Source organism: Falco cherrug, chromosome 5 (genome assembly GCF_023634085.1).
Source record: "Falco cherrug isolate bFalChe1 chromosome 5, bFalChe1.pri, whole genome shotgun sequence".
NCBI lineage: Eukaryota > Metazoa > Chordata > Aves > Falconiformes > Falconidae > Falco > Falco cherrug.
In genome coordinates, this window is record NC_073701.1 from 74,085,516 (window position 1) to 74,108,139 (window position 22,624).

General features: G+C 38.5%; 1 protein-coding gene across 2 annotated transcripts in view; it reads right to left on the bottom strand.

Annotated features, from left to right (window-relative positions):
• Positions 1-13,876, bottom strand: part of GNAI1 (G protein subunit alpha i1) — a 36,299-nt gene extending 22,423 nt beyond the window's left edge. The window contains exons 1-2 of one of the 2 annotated variants that reach the window (XM_027811416.2): positions 13,708-13,876; positions 13,401-13,603 (exon numbers count right to left, since the gene is read on the bottom strand). In XM_027811416.2, coding sequence (XP_027667217.1) covers positions 13,401-13,518 — 118 coding nt within the window. In that variant the 5' untranslated portion in view covers positions 13,519-13,603; positions 13,708-13,876. The remainder of the gene's footprint in view (positions 1-13,400; positions 13,604-13,707) is intronic. The other variant, XM_027811415.2, reaches the window with a different exon arrangement.
• Positions 13,877-22,624: the final 8,748 nt, after the last annotated feature.

Below are 22,624 nucleotides of genomic sequence, written 5' to 3' on the forward strand. Positions count from 1 at the left end.
AAAAAACAATGCACACTTCAAGTTCACAGTACCCCTCTTTGGGGGAAACCAACTGTCAAGTACAACTCCTAATAGCACAAATATATTCCTCACAACTCTAACAAAAAAAAATGTAGCCTAAATTTTTTGGGGGGAACCCCCCAACCTAGATTAAGAGTTGGATAAAAACTGAAGAGTAGAATGGAGCCAGATTTGAACCACCAACTAAATCGGACAAAGGAACAGAACCCATAAACAAGTACAATAGTCTTATGTTGCCAGAAGAGACTTAAAGTACAGACAAGAATAATTAATACCATTTAATGGATTAAATAAATAGAACAAATTTCAGTGGATGCTTGTCAGTTTTCCAGACTGTACAACAGGAGACTTGTACCAGGTTAGAGACACATGTGAAGTTCAAAATAAAACACTACTTCTTAAACTGTTGGATTCACCTACTGTGAAGTCCCCACAGCTCTCCTATCCAGTCTTGTCAGATGTTAGCATTTCACAGGAGAATGCTCGAGATTAATGGTACCGGCTCCTCAGCTGCCACTGGTCACAGCACAAGCTAAATGCCCAGTGATTTCTACTGTATCTGCTACAGGGCCAGTAATCTCTTACAAAAGCACATGGCAAGCAGATAGCTTGGAAGTATAATCTCTTAAATATCACCTCATGACATTACCAGACATAGACTTAAGTATGAATTCAGGCTGCTAAACACTGTTACCGTATTCAAAATACATCAATGCTAGTACAAGAAACGCACAGTGGACACTTGTTGCTACACTTCTAAACAGGCTGACCACTAAATGAAACATTCTGACAGCAGCACCTACACCACTACTTCCCTGCAAAATTTATTTTTTTTTTTGTCTCATGTTCCCACTCACCCTTTTTGAAGCCACCCAGCAGTTATGCTTCTTTTCTACCACCATCTTGTATTCTCCTAATTCTGGGGTGGCTGCTGCCACTGACACAGTTTATGTTCCTTTTCCCCTTCTCAACTGTTTTCATATAGACAACCAAAGGTTGATAGTACTCATTATTTATAAAGTGGCACTAGTCTTGGAATTTCCACAGCTACTGGAATTTGAATGTGCCAGGAAACTTTGAATTAGTTAAGAAAGAAGCTGTGTGAATAATATCTGGAACAAAATATTTCAGTAAGTTAGCCATGTAGTAATAGAGTGTGAATCCCAGATTACATCACTGGTTGAAACCACAAGAGTGACAGATTCTGAAATGACACTGACTCAGAAAAAAGATCTGAGATAATTCTCAATGCTTCAGTAGCTGCATGCCAGCTTAATACCACAGAAGCAGCACCATTTAAACCTATAAGCCACCCTTCAGTTTTGTAAATTTCTTAAGAAATCAAGAATTACAACTAATCCTTTCTTTCCTAAGTCTTCAGTATTGCTCTTAGTAGATGTTCAAAATCAGTAGTACCCAAACTAGTCATCACACATAAAATAATTTTAGAAAGTTTATATAAAATGTTGCCTCAAGAAGCAATTGCCTATTAACTCATGTCAGCTTGTTTATTCAGGTCTAGACCTCTAATAAACTGCTTAGAGCTTCTTAGATACCTAGGCCATTACTATAATAAACACCTAAGTGATAAGACTATATTAGTTTAATATGGAAACAACAATTAAAAAGTATCAGTTTATATTCTGTATAACCTCTGGAACTTACTGAATTCTAAAAAACAAAGCTTACGGTGAAACAACCAGAGCACACACTCCATTTTGCAAACCTTTTGGTAACTTTTATTCACATCTTTATCTTTTGAAGTATAAATTGAGTTTAGAGCTATTTCAAATTTTCTATTAGTGCTTAATATCTTTTTATGACAATGGTTTTATGAAATTGTCTTTTTGCTTAGAATTTGATGCACATCATAAACTGACACCATAGCAGAAATTTTATGTACAACCCACTTGAATGTACACAGCTTTTGAATATAAATTCTACCTAGCTCTTCAAGACTATTCTTATATTAATACTCCTCAAATGTTTCAAGCTATTGGCTGTACAGCTACTGCTATATAGGAGGAACCCTTCTATCATTATGTGCATCACTTACACTATAACCAAGTTGCAGACTCTTTGTCTCACTATCAAGCAGTGCACCAGTACAATCCCAAGTGTCATACTTCAGAAACTCTGTGAAACATTCAAAAGGAAATACAGTACCTTAGAATTGAATCTACTTTAAAAAGACTAATCTTCTGAGAATGTACACAGTGTCTTAAAACGGTATCACTGCCTTATAGAGGGACAGCGCCATTTTACTTTAAAATCTGAGGCATTTTCTTCAACTAAGATATAGGCATAGCTTCCTTTGTGTGAGGTGCCAAACACAGCAGGACCATAAGCTGAGATTCAAAGGTTTGGAAATAAAACCTCTTATGCCAGAAATCAAATGAGGGAATGGATGCACATTTAGAGATAGTAATCATGCTTGCTGCCTCACAACTATACGCCATACCACCAGTGGCTAAAATGCTTGTGGCTCCAGGTTATCTAACATGTCAGCGCTGATACATTTAAGCAGTCAGCTGATAAAGGTATCAAAGGCCAGCCTCTACACTACCTTTAAGAGATTTGGGAATCGCCTCAAAATTTGAAGTCCAGAAACTTGTTTGTGTTTCTAATAGAACTTCACTAATAGCAAATAACTGAGCTGCTTGATTGATTTATCTTCTTGTAGTATGCTCAGAAACAATCACTACATAGTTTGAAACCATAGTATAAAAGAACATGATTAAAGACCTTCTAGAACATGAGTTTGAGTGGATGTTGTGTATGACCACACTACATGAGATAAATGCTGAGTGCTCCAACAGAAAGAAGCACCTCCTTTGGTCTTACAAGGTTTACCAAGACAGTTACTGTTAATTTCTGCCACAGTACAGCATGTCTCATCCAGACTCCAAATATCTATCTAATAAACCTCTAGAAATCCAGAGTGCCCTGACATTTTTCTCGACAGCGTGATTGGCCTTCGTGGCCTTTTACTATTCACTGAGCTATAAATACGGTGTGCAAAAACGGTAGGTTCAGTGACTGAGATATCAGAGAACTTCTACTAGTAAGTAGACTATCGTTAATAAAAATCAAAAATACTTTATTAAAAAACCCACACTGCAACAGAGGCATACTTTATGCGGATTATTCTGGTGGAGAGATAAAACAAAATTAAATTGGAATGGAATTCATTGCATATTTTCATCACACTCCACTTGCAATTCAGAACAACACTACTGTTTTATTATCTACAATTGTGACAGAGCCGACTGTCCCTATGTAACTATACAAAGAGTTGGGAAAATTAGAAAGCCAAGTGTGGGCATTCCTATCACAATACGACAAAAATCTCAACTGATTTTATTCAAAGCCCTACTTGTCATGCAACACCAAGACATTATTTGCAAATGAGATAAATGGGTACTCTCAAAGTTTATACCAGGACAAATGCAGTTTCACTAAAGGTTCGCTCATTATTGTAGAAGTAGTGGTTTTACATGAACTTTAGTTCACATACATTCCCAGTCTTCATCCACGCCTCACTTCAGTGTTTTTCATCTTGTAGCTCTAGAACTACAATCCACAAAAATAAGGAGAATAAGCATATTGACGGTTGACCTAAATTCACTACAAAAATGTCTCCACCTCTACTAAAAAACAGTACTTAGTGACACAGATTTGAAATGTTATATGAAAAAGACCTAACTATCCAGCCTCATCTTTTTCAAAAGCAAATATTTTCAGAACTGTTATTTGTATGTGAACCAGGAAAGAAAATTCAGTTGTGCACTCAACCATATTCTTTTGTTACATGCATTTTCCACGCAAAGCTACCTACAAGTAGAATATTATTTGTGGTTAATAGCACTAAAACAAAATTATGGCTCTTTCTGGTTGCTACTTAGACTTTGCATTTAACTGGTCTCAAATTAAGCTGAGAAAGCTTTGAAGTATACAAAAATATCAACCTATTCAAACACGGAGTTGCACACCCAACAGGCCCAGAAGCAAGAGTTAAGATAGATACCTACACATATAGTAGTTTGTTAGGCCTCAGACTAGTATACTGTCAAAGTCTGATGTAATCTAACCCCAAAAGGTCCTATGTTCCAAAACAGCACAGAGAAAACAACTTAGGTAGTCTCTCATCCAGGAATTAAATGACAGCCTTTGCTAGCAAACACTGAGGCACTAAAGCATATTAAAAGGAATCCCTGTCAATGTCTAAGAGCTTTAGAATGCATTTAATGGTATTGCTAAGAGTTTACCAGATTTATTAACTATCAGTAACTGAACTGCATACAGCTGAGAAATGCATTTTCAAAATGCTTCAAGAAATTTTTAATGCATCAAGAATACTGACAACAATTAAATGATACTTAGCTTATCTTCAGTTCACCCTTGTATAGTACACCCCTGGCAGATTCTGAAAGCAACAAGTATGCAAAATAACTTAAATAAAATCTATAAATACTCAAAACAATTGTCTTATTTTGTCCCAATTTTGTTACTGCAAGGCATTTATCTCCAGTCATAGCAACTTCTAAAATTGCATTCCAATACTACATTCATACTGTATTCTGTTTATAATATTAGTACAACTTTACTGTTTTAACTGGAGACCAGCATCTCCATTCTCCTCTCTACTGTTTGGACACCAAGCTGGCAGTTATGCTTCTTGTCCACTACCATCCTGCATTCCTCAAAGTGTTAGGTAGAAAAAGATCCTTCCTGCTCAAGCCTATGACCTGTAAGTTAAAATAGCATAAGGAAACACAGGTGTGAGACTCCTTAGACTTGGAACAAAAACAAACTCCTACCCCTATCTTCCAATCAAGTGCCCTAATCACCACACTGCTTAAGAATGGCATCATCTCCTATTCCACCAACGAGGTTTTAAACTCCATTCAAAACCCACTTATTCTGTCTACCAACTGGACCTCAAAAGTGAACACAATTTCACATTATCCCTAATCCAATTCTACAGTAAACTGTGGCACAGAAATGCAGAAACAGAAAGAATCCTATTCTGCACCCATTTCCCCCTCCACCCGGCACTATGCATTTCCAGTACTCATTTGCATATGGCATTTATCTCTGCTCCTCATCAATGGTTTTATTCAAGTCCTCACCAGACCATTACCTGGCCATCAACCAGGCCAGGCTGGATGGAGCTCTGAGCAACCTGGTCTAGTGGAAGGTGTCCCTGCCCATGGCAGGGGAGTTGGAACTAGATGATCCTTAAGGTCCCTTCCAACCCAAACCACTCTGTGATTATGAAATACCAGTGAAACTAACCACTCCAGAAACAAATTAAGTCTAAACAGGACAGCCAATTTTACTATTAAACAAGCTCAAAACGGAATTAAGCATTTAAAAGGGCCAGAGTCAGAGCAAAACCATTCAGCCAGATGCTGCAAGAACACTCTCCTTTTAACCAACACAAAGCTTCTGGAATGGCTCAACTGCTTATTAGACAACATGCACTGTTAATTCCCCATATTCCAATATGGATTTAGAAAGTTGGCAAGAACCTCTTGAGTTTTAGTGAAACTATTAAAAAAAACAAAACAGATACAGAACATCCTTATGATTGTGATAGGTAACAACTCATATCACAAACTAAACGACTACAACAGCTTTATCCATGTAAAAAACAACATATACTTATATGCAAGAAATTATTTTATCAACTTTGCAAAGGGGAAATGGGATACAGGTAGCTATTTGACTCCAACAGTATTTTCATTTAAAGAAGCAGACCATATTAAGTTGTAGAAGATACTAAGAATTATAAATCTGCTTCACAGAAAATTCACAGGGATTTTCATTACAGTACATTTGGTTTCTTTAGAAGCAATCTGCTTCTGTAAAGACTTCCTGTCCATTCTGGTTGCCTAGATACTGTTATATTTCACTGAAGATTTAATCAGGTACCTTTACTAAGTATATTACGCACTTCAAATGCAATCCTACATTTCTAAAAGGCATATATGAGAATGTAATGAGGTACAGTTTATTTCATTAATTGAAGTACTGTATATTGGAATGCTGTTGATTCCTTTAAATAAGCTTCAGGGAAGTATTTTCTAATTTCAATATTGCATTTACATGCATCCCTAAACATAAATACATAGCACCCATATAAACATAAAGACAGATGTCAACACTGCTACCTGATTTATGTTGTTACCTAAACATAAAAGAAATTCTCTTACTCAGAGCTTCAGTGACCTTTTAATTACCAAAGCCAGGCAAGGAAAGCAATTTATTTGCCTGTAATACTTAACAACAAATCTCTTTAAGAACTGGTTGTTAAATGCTCTACATCAATTACCCCATCAGCTGAGATCCTGAAAGAATACTATCATGAGAAAATTTTAAAGATTACACAGAAGTATAGTTTTCAAGGAAGGGCTGGCCATTAATTAAACAAAAATGATGTGGGAAGACAAAAATTGAACTAAACAGATAGCATGCTCAAGGAATAATACATATAGGTATCTGGGACACCAAGTGATTTTTAGGCCATTTTGCTTGGTACAGCATGACGAGATACATGATACTTTACCTCCTGTTACATATTCAAGCTGTAGATAATTCCAGAGATTTTGAAGCTGGCTCTGGCTCCACAGCTTTGCAAATTCCAAGGGCAAAGCCATGATGATGGGAAACATCTTCCAAATTCCCAACCCTAACACTTCTTACAGCTATACTGTGAAAGGGTTATAAGCAGCCACAAACATAAGATAGTCTATGACATCATATCATTCCTTCTTCCCATCTTGATTCTCATTAAGAAATCTTATTTTGTCTTGTCTGCTCCTACTTCATAGACAAGGAGAATGAAGTTTAGCATTAAGAGATGAGTTCAAATCTTTTATTGCAAAAGCATACGTTCTAGTACACAAGTCTCTCACCAAAGTTTTTGGTTTAATTGTGATTGTGTAATAAATTTCAGTATCTTAATTATCCTTCTGCTCAGAAATGTCACCAAGTTTATCACTTCAAAAACTCTTGCCTTTTTTGAATACTGCACTTAAAACCTACTGCTTTCAAAAGTTCGAAGTTCTGATTTTTCTAACTGGTCTCTCTATACCTTACCAACTTAAATACTTTTTGGATACAGAATCTCTCAGGTGAAACCAACTTAGTTCCATTTACAGAATAACAAAACAGTAATTTACACAAAGCCTGAGGTAACAGGACACTGAGCAAACAAGGGCAATAAATAGAACAGCTGACCTCAGTAAAGCCGGACAGTGACTAAGACTCCACCTCAGAATAGCGAGTTTTCATCAATACAGGCTCTCCTGTACACAGTTTGGAAAAAGACCTTATTAATAGATAATTATCAAGTCAGTTCAGATATATATTTAGTGTTCCATGGCAGAAAAACTTCACACTTAATAGAACATCTTAAATACCTCTTTTCTACTTCATCTTCTACCTTGAAATTTGCCAGATAGTATATTACAGGAAAGCAGACATCCATCAAGCTCAGCAGCAAAAGCTGACTTCAGAATTTCACGCCTTCTGAAGCCAGACTCATGGCCTGGTTTCAAAATATTTAGCCAGACTTTAGGATATGCTGACTACTCAATTATTCCTTTTCAGAGGACCAAAACAACTAAAGGGTAAAATGTGGCAGCAAAAGAACAATCCACTTTGGCCATATGATTATATAAATCAGCACAGCCTAAATCTTCACAGCACAAAGCCTGAGCTCAAGTTGTGCCAACAACTATGCAAGGAGCTATACTGTGAAGTGAGTTAAAAATAACTTCACAAGAGGAAGTTAGTTTAAATACACAATCATTTCAGCAATATAATCCATAGGGCTGAAGTAAACTGTCATAGCAGCACAATAACAATACAATAAACTGTGCTGCCAGAAAATGTAGGAAGAAACAAATTAAGTCAGCGTATTACAGAACTTAAGTGTAGCCTTGAGCCACCACTGATGCTGGGAGTGAATGGATGACCAAAAGGTACATTAACCAGAGCTTTTTTGGTCTCTGGTTTTGGTGGGAGGGTGGGAAGAAGCATTACGTTGATTTTAAATGACAACTTAAAGGAAAATATTTTTTAAATTGTAAAGTGTTTTCTAACTCTTAAAATATTAAAAAGCCTTAATGCCTAATGCAAGAGAAGTTACAGTAATTTGTATATATCCGTAACTACACTTTTTCATCAACAGACAAAAAAGCAAAGTCGCGATTACTGTTATCACAACATGGCACAAAATGTACCATTTGTCTTCAGCCCCTTCTAAAACACATACCGAAATACATTTTTTCCTAAGAACATTAGGAAATTAAAATCATGATATCATAAATGCTGATTTTATGAAGAAACTTCCAAAATGAAGATTTAAAATAATGCAACAGGTGACCTGAAATCACTGAAGACAATTTGTATTGCGGTGATGAAGTCTATATACACATTAGACACCAATATTACAATGTTGTAAATTATTACACCAACATTCAAATAGAAAGAGACAAGCATAAAAGAACACAAACTGCAATTACACAAACACAACCATAACTGAATGGCTGTGTTTTCTGTATATCCATGAGCCTCCTTTCACAAAAGGAAGGGGGATTATTACACTATGGGAATCTAGTAATTTTGACTGTTCTTTGAAATTATTGTTGTGTTTAGTACAAAGGCTTGAGGATTTCACTGACTTAACTACCAAGTCAGATATAAAAGTCCTCATAAATAACATCCTGATTGCTGGAGCCCAACTGTACCATATTAAAATGCAAGAGAAAAAAAAGCTCCCAGTTCAGAACTCCTGCTAGATCTAACCAGACAGGCAGAAAGTCAGAGGGCAGACAGACAAGATCAAACAAGCAAAAAAAACCCCTAACATTAAACACTTCTTTTAGGTATCACAAAACAGCTTTTAAATTGGAAGTAAACTTTGTAAATATCTATAGATAATTGCCTCTGAAAGCGAGACAGGAAATACTTTGTCAGATACGTTTTAGACTAGGCTTGCATAACTTAACAAAGATGAGGTCAACATCTCTTAAGTGTGCAATGCTTGTTTGTGAGAATAAGGCTTTCTTGAGATCTCCCGTAAGTTCAGACTTCTATAGCCTTTTTTGTCTGCAAGCATGGTGAAAGAGAATACTCTGGAGGAAAGGCAAGAGAAGTAACAGTACAAACAGCATAGATTTTTTTTTTTAGTCCAATGTGCAGTCAGGTCTGGAGGAAGGCAGGTATTGCCAAGGACTACAAGGATCATGCTGCTGAAAAGATGCGCATGCAGTGGGAGTCTGTTGACTAAGCAGACAAAGATGCAGCTCTATAACAAAAGAAAAGCAGTAGAGAAAAAGATGCTTGAAGTGTGAAGATTTAGAAGAGTTAACTTCATAGAACTGTTCTAGTTGCTACCCTAAGGAATAGGAAGAACTGCAATGAAAGAAAAAGTTTAAGAGCAGTACTCTGTCTGAAATTAAAAACCAGGTATCTTTAAGAATGTTCCAGTACAAATTACAAGGATCTATTCAGGAATGGAAAAGCGGCTTTGTTGGTCATGATAATAAAGGTATCCATTGAAGTTAAATCTACAAACAATTATCCAGAAAATAGACAGATAATTAAAGTTGTCAAATATATGGCCTGTGACCTCCTGGATCCCAGGATCCACTCCTGAAGACGTTTAAGACATATCTATTGCTCCTTTCACTGAATTTGCTATATTAGGTTAAGAATGTGATAATCCACAAGACAAAGTGCTAATCCTATAAACTCATGCTGCCGGTTTGAATATATTCATAAAACCTGATGAGTTAACCTCATACCAGAAGGCTTTCTACTAAATGAGGAACTGCCTGTTCTCCTGCAGTTGGCATAAATTCAGTCTTATGTGCTTTAGCTAATTCAACAGAAATGTACTTGCAAATCCACACCTGATCTGGATCACATGTATATTAACCCAGTACATAAGAACCACCATCTCCCAACATGATTAGAATTACACTCATTTGGCAAGCACCACTGGATTTTTTATTTGATAAATACTAAAAGTTAAGATGAGGAACCATGAAAGAGAAAAACAACATGGGTCTACTGCTTACACTGCTTGGAAGCTAGCCAAAATATACACTGCTTTTCAAAAATCTCACTCACACTTAAGCATGTGAAAAATTAAAAAAAAACCCACACCCAAAACAATTACTTCAAACAATTAGAAAACAGAAGTTTAGGAACTGTCAACTTGACACAAATATTAAAGTGCTTAAGGAAAAGTACTTTTGCATGTTATATTTTAGTGTTGGACAATATGCTAGACTGCACTTAAATTTTATGGGAAGGTCACACATTGAAAATAATTTTAAATGAAAGAAAGTTGCTTATTTATTGATTTTTTTTAATTAAAATAACCTAATTCCATGTATAAACAAGCATCTTCCATTTGGATTACAAACTATATGCTCAAATTCAGCTTACTACTAATAATGAGGATAGTGCTCAGAAATTTTTCAGGAAAGGTTATCCTGCTGTTGGGATAGCACATTGGAGTGCATAGAATTACAAGGATAAAATAGTTATACATGGGTAATGGTCAAAACCCAGTATTTTTGTTCCAAATGACCTGCCATCAAATTTGTACAAAATGATGTACCAATTTACAGATAACGATGAAAGAAGCTAGATAATCCAGGCCAAGAGTATTTTGCACAGCTTAAGTATGTCTGCTTCCTCATAAAGACAGGACAACAAAATATAACATGGATCAGTGACATTGTTTACAAAGTCATGGTTTAGGTACAGCTGTGTCACATCTATCTCAATTAAATCACTGTTATTTCCTGTTTTAGAAAAACCTTTAAAAAGCATATACTGGAATAAATTAAATTTAAAGGCTAGATACAGACTAATTTTATAAACACACCTCCCCTCAACTGAGCATTCTAGCTGAAGCTTCAGTAGAACTCTTTAGTCACCACACAAAAATATGAATTTTATAGACACTGTAAGAAATCTGTCTTATAGGGTCAGTAGGTATATAGCTACATGCTCTTTTTCTACATAAGCAAGGTACTTTAGATGCCTCACACACACTGTATTTTCCTGGCAGCAGACCACAATTTGTACTTTTCCTTTTATTTCAGTATCTTTTTAACAGAAAAATCCCATAAATAGATGTAGTACAAGCAAGCAGATTATAAACTATGACATATGGGCAAAACAAGCAATTGGGACAGTGAGTGGTGAGAAGGAAGTGACTCTAGTGGAAGTAACTTTATAAATAGTTTCGCGATCAGATAAAGCATTCATATAACATTTAAGACATCTGACAGAGTTGCAAGGAAAAGTAACTGAAAAACTTTAATTCCAAGACATGTGATATACAGAATTACATCCAAGGGTATATATACAAAACCTCAGCGTGAGTTCAGTAGATTATTATGTAATTTTTGTTTAAATAATGATTCAAACACTGGTAGTAAAAGTTTGCCTGACAGTTTTCCTATCTCTTTTTAATAGGGGAGGGGGAAATACTAAACCAACTGAGCTATTGCTCAGAACACTATGAGAAAACACTTGTATTTGAGCATTAGTTCCATATCCCAAGATTTCATGAGATTCCAGCAGAAAAAACATACAGAAAAGCTTTTGAGGAAAGTATTAGAAACACAGTTTGTGAAATTTAAAAATCAAAACTCATAGCACAGTACTTTACACATAAGAGCATTAAAAAACCTGAGAACAGTGACAGAACTCATTCTCAAGTTTAAAGCATACTTCTATACTTCATCCATACCCAGAGAGTATGATGAAAGATATGAAGACGACCACCAAACTACATGTCCTAGAAGTTCCATACAGAACAGCAAGGCACTGAAAAAATAATTTTAAATGCGTTGCCAGAAACCACAAAGCATTACTTTGTCATCTTTGAAAGAGACAATAGCAGCACTGCAGAAAGTGTTACTGATCTCATAACGGGATAACCTTTCCATACAACAATCCAAGGATTCCAAAGGTGTACAGGACTAGGCAACAGTACCAACCCAAAGCCTAACACTTTCTGGAAAACAAAAAATAAAAGCTTTAATTGCTTCTTTTCCAAGTGAAATTTTAGGTCTACAAACACATTTTAGGACGTTTGTTTTTCCCATACTAGGTTTGTTTCATCTCTTCATCTACACATGGAAGTGCTTCAGTTTCCTGCACCCTTCTGGAGCTATTTTAGAATAAAGTAACTTCTTTCTGTTGCTGAAGAGGTCTACTACAATGTCTGTAGTGAATCTAGCATAATCGATGTCGAGCAAAGTGAGAAACTGGGCATTGTTTAAAAAGTTTGCCTGAAACTGTAGGTCTGGGAGGGGAAGGGAGTAACAGGGAAAGCTGCAACTCAACAGCTATCTAAAACCGGATTAGAAGGATCCGGTCTCATTTAGTTATACGGCATATACTGCCGAACTCCCTACAATATTAATACAATGCAAATCTTCTAGCCTTCAGCTGTCTGCAAGCTGTACAGTCATTTTAGTCTTGCACAAAGGTATTACTAATTAAAACCTTCACTTTTTTCTTGTAATTTTTAAAATAGTCTGATTTTACTTATGTTTACACAAAAACATATCGCAAAATATACAAAAAAGCTAGCTTCAAGTTCCTGAGTTGTGCTCACAAGTACACACGATACATATTATGCGAGTCATTATACGTTTAGAATCCCCATCAAGGTTGTACTTTCCGTTAAGATTTCAGCAACACGAGAAAATTCCACAAAAATGAAACTGTGAGAAGTTAAATGGTGCTTTGCCTTTTGTTCCTTTGATGCTTTCTGCACTTTATTCTTGTAGCAACAATTTATATGTCCGGGTCTACAAGAAACTAACAGCAAACATCCTCCAACCAGCAATTTCCTTCGTCTAAGCAGAGATACACAGAATCCACGTCTTAAGTTTCAGATGTTATCCCCTTCATGTGGGAGTTAGGGCCCGGTCTGAACAAGCGCCCCGGGACAAACTACGCCGTGCCGCTTCCCCAGAGCGGCCCTGCCTGTAACCCCGAAAGAAGCCGAGACGCCCACCTGCGTTAACGGGCTGCTGTGCCTCCCCTCAGCCCCAGAACTTACGAGGGGCCACGAGCACACCCCCCACTACGGCCGGGCGGCTTTCCTCCAGCCACGTTATCCCAGGAACGCATCCCACCGCCCAACCACCCTCCAAGCCGGAGGAGCGGCCCCCCCTCCTCACATTAGCGGGAACTGGTGGGCACCTGCCCCGCCCTCGCCCACACAAGGGCCCTCGCCTCCGGGCTGGGAGGCGAGGGGGCACCTCACCCCAGGGCTTCGGCGGGAAAGGGGGATTACTTCAGGGGGACCCTGGCCTCACTGGAGCCCTTACCCAAGAGGAGCAGCTTAACCTCCCGGGCCGCCTTCTCGCCATCCTCCCGCAGGTTCCTGTCGATCATCTTGCTCCTCTCCACCGCTGCCTTGTCCTCGGCGCTCAGCGTGCAGCCCATTTTGGGAAGGGGGGTGTTTTATTTCGCCGGGAGATGAGAAGCAAGGGAGCGGCGGGGTTTGGCGCCCGGGGCCGCCGGAGAGGCGCTGAGGAGGGAGGGGGAGTGAGTGCCTTCCCGCTCTGTTTCTCTTCCCCCCCCCTCCCTCACCTGAAACGCAACGGCGGCGCAGGCACCACACGCAGAGTTTACCTCACACGCAAGCAACCGGAGAGGAAGAAAACGGGGAGGGGGCGAGGGGAGGCTTGCCTGAAGCCGTCCCCCGGGGAACGCGGAGAGAGAGCGGGCGGAGAGCCGCTAGCGGAGGCCACGCTGCAGGGCCCGCTGCCCGCCGGGCCGAGAGGCTGCTGCTCCCGCCGCCGCGGCCCTGGCGCTCCCGCGGCACCGCCCCCGCCCCCCGCAGGCGCTCGGTCGCGCGCGCCGCCCACACGGCGGCGCGGATGTGGGGGGCGCGGGGGAAGGAGAGCGGCGAACGCGTGCTCGGCGGGAAGGGCGGGGCGGCCGCGCGTGCGCACGGCGTCCGCGAGCCGTTGCGGAGGGCGGGGGGAAGCGCAAGGCAACCAGGACGCGCGTGGCGCTGGAAACGCGCGCGGGGGGCCTGAGCGGCACCGTCACCTGCAGGTGCCATCGCTGCACACCTGCCTGTGGCGGGGCCAGCCGCCGAGGGCTCGGATTTAAACGGCTCCGTGCGGGAGGTTCCGTCCCTCGGCGGGGCGGGGGAGCGCTGGGCGCGGCCGTACCACCGCCCGCAGGGGCGGTTCCGGAGGCTGAGGTGTCCTGCGGCGCGGCGGGGAGCGGGAGCCGGCGGAGGGGAGCGCTCTCCTCAGCCTCGCCGTCTGCTAACGGTGTCCGCGCCTGCCTTGTGCTCGCTACTCGCCGCTTCGCTGCCGAGATCCGTCAGAGGGCCTCGGGGTCCAGCCCCCACGGCGCCGGGTGCTGGTGGGCTCCAGGGCGGTTGTCCCCTCAGGAGGGGGTGGCCGGGGGGTGGCCTGGGGCTGCAGCGGGGCTCTCTGCTCTGAGGACTCACCAGCCAGCAGCATTTTTTCCCTCGCTAAAAGAAAGCCGAGTGAGACGATCCCACCCCACGGCTCAAAACCGCTCAGCCAGTTTTCGCGTGCCCTGCGTGCTTTCTGAGAGCTCAAGTGTAGGGCTGTCTGCATGTCCACATCCCATCTGCCGATGGGTTATTTTGTTGCTTGCTCGTTCTGTTCTTTAACATAAACCCCCTAAGAAAACATGCTAAGATGCAATTGCTACAATTCTTTCCCCGCCGTGCACGTGTTGAACTGTTTGGATTACAAAAGAAAGATCCTATTACCTTATAATAGGATCACAGAAATAAATCGGGTTGGAAAGGTCCTCAGGAGATCACCCAGTCCAACCTCCTGCCCCAAAGCAGGGTCAGCTGAGCTTCTGGGTGATGTATCCACCACCATTCCCCAGCTTGTGAGCACAGTCTGTTTGAAGCAAAGTAGGCTTCACAGAATTTCTTAGGTAAAGCAGCCTGCGCCTGAAATAAAGCTGAATCTCAGAAAAAAGTTTCAGTTGAACCATAAGACACAAGAGTCTGAGGCAAATCTGTTAAATTAAAGTTCATTTTCCCCAGTGAGTCCTTGGGATTTTTTGTTTCTATAGGATCTCAGGAATTTCAGCCTTCAGAATGAGCACAAAAAGCAGAATTTTACCATACAGGAGGTGTTTCAGCATTAGAGTACAAAGACTTCAAGTCAGACTCAGCTATTACTGTACTTGGAAAATTAAAAGTTTTTTCCTGTAATACTTAATCTTGATGAAAAAGTGTACTCAATATTCATCTTTTATTGGATATTTTTCTTTACAGGAATCTTTGCTCATGCTGAATAAACCATAAGTAATGAAGTAAAATGATGTAAGTAATGCTCAATTAAACTGTGACTTAAATAAGTTTAACATTTTCTGGTTGGTAAGCATGCACTGAACCCTAGCAAAACATGGTATAAAATCCTTTCTTAAAGAAACCTCAAACAACATTAACTCTTAAGACTTCATTAGACCTCCAAGACATTTTATTTGGCCATCTTCATTGTGCTACTGCTATGGAGAATGGCTGGGCAGCTGTGAGCTGTGACTTGATTCTTAGCCACCAGTCATCTACCCTCCTGAGAGGTTCATGTATGCAGTCCATTTTGTGTTCTTTTGAGCAGACTTCAACACTGGTACCATGGGATAAGAGTTTTTACAGAACAATTGATCTGACATATGGGAGCCTAGTCTTGTTTTAGGGTTCCTGGTATCTCCTGTGACAAAGTAGCAGAGGTAGCGATGTAGACCGCTGCTCAGGAAGGAACGGAGTTAGGGGAGCAGAAAATTTAATAAGCTAAGGGATAGTTTTCTGGTTTGGAAATAAAGGATAAAGAGTGATTTCTGAGATAAACAACACATGGTTTGGGTATCGGCAAATGAAAGTGCAGATTAGCGAATAAGAAAGTAGTAAACAGATTATGGTAGATGAAAATAATGTGGTGATGAGAGAGGTAGATGTTACAAGGCTGTAGATGCTACAACTAGGACACCCCAGCGTTGCGTGGCTTTTGTTTCATTTAATCATGTGCCTAGTGCACACATGTTTATACTTTTGACTAAGAGTGTCTGCTATGGTTCTGTCTCTGCCCTCTTGCCCTTTTAACACTGTCACTACACCCAGAGGTATAAAGGTTGAAATAGGCCTGAGACCCTTTTTTTTTTACGTCAGTCTGTAACAGGAAAACAGAACTGTATAGTGTCTGCTTTTTTACGTATTTAGTCTTAAATATAAACAGATTTCATGCTCTTTCTAGTCCTGTTTATCTTAAAAACACTTTATTTCATAATTAGGGCTTTTTCCTCTACCTTTTTGCTATTAGTCCTGTGGATAAAGTGTACCTTTATGTACACGGACAACATTACCAAAACCAGGGTCTAGATCCTGAAGACTTGCTTGCATATGTTTTCTCTGACATGGTGTTACTTGTGATGAAATTTTCAGCCAATTTGCATTTTTTTGTTTTTAATTTTTTATTTTTAATTTTACAGGAGTAGAAGAAATACTTGTTACAGGTTACATATGATTCACCAATATTACTTCCTTATGCACTGTCCTTTGAAACAATAAAAGATCTTTTAAACTGTGTTCATCGACATCAGTTGTTTAGTTCTACTTATGGAATAATGGCCCAGGTGATATATTATTATATTCTAGAGTTACTTCACATCGATAGAAGCTCAGGATCATGGAATGAGGCATATCTTTTTTACAGTGCCCAAGATGGGTGAAGAATGATTGTGCTAACTCTGTTGTGGCCAGGAAACTTGAAATACTCAGAACAAAGTTTGTCGATGAAGTGCTTTGCAGCAAATACTGTCTTACGATGTTAAGTTGTAGAGCAGTGGAGGCCTGAACCTATATCTGGAGCTAGTATAGATATGTAATCTGTATATGTGAATATAGATAGTAATCCATGATGTTTTACAATATTTTCCCATAATCTAATATATTCTACTGCATAGGAAAGAAACTATAGTTGAATAGTTAAATACAGTCCGTATTTGGGCAGTACACCATCTATCAGTTTTATTTCAAAATGTCAGGAGTGTTTTTGCTCAAATGCATTGATTAGAGTTGCTTCACAGCAGTGTGGTTATATGAAGTAGTGTATTTCATCCCTATAGTTAGAATTATACAGCTTTTCCCTTCCTCTGACAAGTTGGGAGGTTGCTCAGAAGCTCTCTGTGTGTTGTGTGGCCTTGTTCCTGCAAGAGGATTATTTCAAGAGTTTTTGTTGTTTTGCTAGCTTTAACAACAAATAGCCATTGTTTAGTATGACCTCCTTTTGAGTCCCCGTCACCTGCTCTTGGGCTCGTTTCTCTGTAAGATTATCTTTAGCTGCTACTGCATGGGCTTAATAGATAGAATTTCTCACGTTTGGTGTAGAATATACAGTTTTGTGGGGATAATGATAATCCTTTAGCCTTCTATTTTGCTTTTTTTTTCCCCAGATTTTAATTTATCTGATTCAGCCACCTTATTTGCTCACATCTTTAACCAGACAATATGCAAAGTCATGTATGAGAAATTGAATATAATTGTTATGAAAGAAATAGAGGAAAATGGGCAAGAATTTGAATTTCTATCTTTGGAAAAGTGAACAGACCAAAGTAAAATGCTTTTGAATAAAGTATGTAACTACATGCATAATTATAACTCAACACCTAAACTAAAATAACATTTTATCTAATTTATTTAATTTCTTTTTGTGCTAAGAAAAGAAAATGTTCCCACGATTCAGTACAAAGTATCTTCTTCCATACTGCTGCTTCACTTTTAAACTGTATATATTGCAGTGTTGCCTTTAGCCAGCTTCTTGACTTTTTCACAGTTTTAGTAAACCCCATTTTTTTCCAGATTAACTAGGGGCCTCCCATGTGATGCCATGGTCCCATATGGCATCATACCTAACTAATTACCAATGGTAAGAAATTGTATTGCACTATTTGAAATTATAATCACATGAAGAGCTGTAAAATAGACATCAAAACAAATACAAATCTACTATATGAGTTAAATGTCAAATGCCCCTGTTCCCCATTGCTGAACCCTCTGGCAAAGTACATGTAGTCCACCTTCCAAGAACCTCTGGATTACACTGTATGCTGCACGAATCTGATTCTGCTCTCACGTTAGTGTAGTTAATTAATAGATAGTGGATACTTTAGATGTTAATTAGCTATTATAATGTCCCTGTTCAGCAACGTCCCTAATGACAGGGCAGATCTCGGATGTCACATGCAACACCTCTATTCAGGACCTTTCTAAGAGATTTTGTATGCTTAATTCAAAATGAAATTTTTGTTGGACCCACAAAACAAGTTCAGTTTTAAAATTTGCTAATGCTGTAGCTGAACAATACTGAAGTGAGTAAGCTGTAACTTGGTAGCATACTAACACCTATAGTGCTTGTTATTGTGGATGCAAGTAATTATTGTCAGTGCCTTGGGAGATGACAAGGTGTATATTGTGCAAGGATGGCACCGTTGGGAGGGAGAGGAGCCATACGCTGTGTAGGCCAGTGAGTGCTGTGCACAGCCTAGTACTCACTGCTGCCCTGACATACACAGTAAGGATTCCGTTAATGTTAATGAAGGCAGTGCTAATTACACTAATGTGGGAGAGGAATCAGCTTTGTGTATACATACAGTGTAATCCAGAGGTCCTTGAAGGTGGACTGCATGTATTTTGCTAGGAGAAGGCTCAGTAGTGGGGCAGAGGGGAGTTTGACATTTAATTCATATTATGTTAACCCTTCCAAAAGATCAGGTTTCCAAAAGTTGTGTGTCTGTAAGCTGATGATTTCTATGTTCAAAACACTGTAGATAAATTCTCTCCTTGAATATGACAGTCAGAAGCAAATGTTCAGCAAGGCAGATTTCTTTCTGTGCAGTCTGCATGTTTTTGTAAGATTTATCTTGTTAGATTTAATTCTGAATAGTTCTGGCAAAAGAAGCTACATAATCTACTGTCATTTCTAACCCTGAGCTGCAAATGAACTAATCATAGTATGGAGTTCATAGTATAAATAAACCAAGGAAGAACTCATTGAAAAATTGAGCATGTTATTAATAAAGATTCTATTAATTTGAGAGACAGAGACACACACAGATACACGTCTGTTTCCATAGTGCTAAGAAGCCAGCACAAACTGTAGAACTTCATAATATAGTGCCTTTAGTAAACCCATAGCAGAAACTAATTAAACATGAAATAAAGTGCAAAAAAACAGGTAAACATGCAATGTTATGAAATACATGCCTCTTTGGGATGTGGTCTGGGGCAGTTATATTATTCTTTGTTCCTTTGTAGGTATGGATAAATTGAAATTATTTCACAGTAAGTGTGAAATGACACTGTGAACCACTAAGTGTTGTGCTGGTAAATGTTACTGCATGTGAGTAAAAATTAGATGCATAAATATGTACATTCATCTGCAATTGTCACATCAGCAACCATTACAGAGTAGATGTCATTCTATTTGTATAAAGCTTTTGTAAATCTTTGTTGTAGTGACTATTTCAGTTTTGAATTGTAGGAAGTAAACATCAGTGTGTAGGCAAAAAAATCCATCAGCATAATGTTCACTCTTACAATACTAGGTCATCATGAGTTGGTGTCTTTTTAAATGAATTTAAGATAAACCTCTTTATTCAAAATCTGTAAAAGTATAGTGAGTGAAACAACTATGTAAGATGTTACACTAAATGAGATACTCGGGAAAAAAACTGCAGGAATATTCCAGTTTTCTCTCACATAAACACAGAGTAACTGTAAGAAAACGTAGCAGTATTTGACTGTCATATATAGTGTCTTCACATGTACACTAAAAGGCAGCTCTTATGAGTAGGTACCTGAATAATCTGTTTTCTTTTACTGCATTTGAAAATTGCATATGAATGTTACTTATTGTGATAAATAGATTCTATAATGTATTAATACAAAGTTTTAATTCCTAGTTGTAGGTATACTACAAATCCAGCAACCATTTTGCTAACAAAGCATATCAAAAAACCAAATATAGGACTGATTACTTAAAGTGATTCAGAGTTTTTTCCAATAATTGCAAATTCAAAATAAATCGCGGGTAAAGTCTATTGATTGGATGGAGTGGATTATGACCATCTTATCCAATAAATATTTATTTTCTAACAAATGAAAGGTACATGATATTTACATGTAAATGAAAAATAATTGTTTAGTAAGTATTCCTTTCTATTTTTGCAAATATTTATGTGTGGGTTATGGCAGTAGTCATTCCATTTCAGAATGCTGAATGTGTGAGCACTGATCAGTAAATACCAAGTAAAATGACTTTGAAATATATATCAGGGTGGGTTTCTCCTTCTTTTCCCCAGGCATGATGACATAAAGTGTAATACTAGACCTTGAGATTCTATTACTGTGACTCTCTAAGAGTCCCTTGGTTACAAAAAATGGAGAAGAAACAAAGTGGTAAAACTGCCTGCCTACTTTCAGCGACTGTTATGGAGAGCAACATGAAGCAGGTGTGAAGGCAGGCCTTTGTCATGGCTTTGTGTTTCCATGTATGCTGAATCTTCAAAATGTTCCTGTTCATTCTCAGCCATACAAGGTCCCAGATTCAATCCAGAGTTACTCTTTCATCTGTCTTTGCTTTACTCTTGTCCTGTAATTAGCTTTGAATTCTGCTGCTTCTGAAGAAGGGCTTGTATGCCCTAAAGCTTGGGTTTTTTCCCTTAGTTGCACTGGTGATCTAAATCAACCACCAAACCTAAGTTTTAAGCAGTTTATTAGAAACTACAAAATTCATGGTTCAAATCCTGGGTACCTTGAAATCAATGGAAATATTACCATCACTATTACTTTACCGTTACTGTACCTCATCCAGTTTTTCTCTTTTGGAACTGCTCAAGTGCTTAAAGTTATACGTGTGTTTAATGCCAGGGTGCTCAGCATCTTTCAAAATTCCTATGCAGTTAGGCAGATTGTGCTGACACTTACTGTGTTGCAAAAGCATTGTTTTTACTGGGTAAATGAAGAAAGTCATTATAACTTTTTGTCTCAAATTTGATACTAAATTATTTGGGAGGAGAGATGTACTCATCGTCTAGGCTTTGAAGCATAACATCTAAGTTAATTTCCATCTCCGTTCTGAATTTTGTGTTTCTGTAACTGAGTAATTTTCTCATTTAAGTTTCTCCTTAAATTGCCTAAAAAAAGCAGAACACTTCCTGACATCACAGAAATGTGGATAAATATGCAGGATATTCTCTATTGTGGTGGCGAGATAGGTTCTGTTTTGTTGATTTATATGAAATGAATAATTACTCAGGGCAAAACAGATATTAGCCTCATTGCAGGACATAGTGGTTTCTAATGCTCCATCCTTTGTCTTCCAAACAGGAACAAGTAAACCCAGCATGTAGCTGGTTATATTTCAGTGCTCCTTTGTTTACCATGGCATTGGCTTCACTTTTATATAAATTAGCCCAAGTTGCCTGGGTAATATTATTCATTCTATTGTTTGTTTACATGTTCAATGTCCTTAAAGCTCATAGTAATAATGGGCTGCAGTTTTTTTTCAAGGAGACTAGTTCACTTTTCTCAACATCTGCACAGAATACAGAGAATCAATGGTCACAAAGTTATTAATTTTTAATTTTCATGGTGAATTGAATACCATTATGGTGTTTAGCTGAATAATACATTATGTCTAATGGTGCCTGGTATTATAAATTACATTTTGAATATAATCTTGCCTTTGAAAGCTAAGAAGTTTTGCTTTGGAGTATTCTGTTGATATGTTTAAATCTCACAAAAACAAAAAACAAAACAAACAAAAAACCCTCCAAACAAACAAAAAAAAACCCTACAGGTACCAGAGGAGGATTCTGACAAGATTTTTTTTCTTGAATAAAGTTTGTGGAATCAGTTGTGTTAACAAGATAAAATCAAGTAACACAAACAATGTTTTTTATAAAAATGCAATGTTGAAACAGGCATAAAATCTGTTTGTAAAATAGCAGGAAAATATTTTCAGTAATATTTTGTCTTGAAAAAGTTATGGTTGGCAACAGAAATAATATATGTTAGCTAAATACATTCAACTTTATTAATACCAAATCATAGATCAACTGTAAGGAAAGTAGAATGCTGTCATCAGTATCTGTAAGACTTCGTTGTAATTTAGGATTATATGGTGTGAAGAAAGAATCTAGAAATAAAACCTTTCTTAACAAAATAATTTCTTCTCCTCTTCAGTATGCAAAAATAACCCTTCCTTGTCTGTCGCAAGATCACCTGAATGAATAATCTGGCAAACTATTCTGTGCAGTTTATTCCATTATGTTGAATTTTGGCTAATATATCTATTCCCAAGAAAGTAGATGCTGTTTTCAGCTTCTCTCATGAGAGGCATTTGGAAGATCCAGATATTTCCCTAACTAAAGCAGAACTCGAAAGCTGAGTTGTGAGCCTTTGCTGCAAGAATTTGAGGAACCCAGATTTAGAAAACTCTGTATTGATAAAACTGCCTAAGGGAACAAAAACAGGAAATGTTTTTAG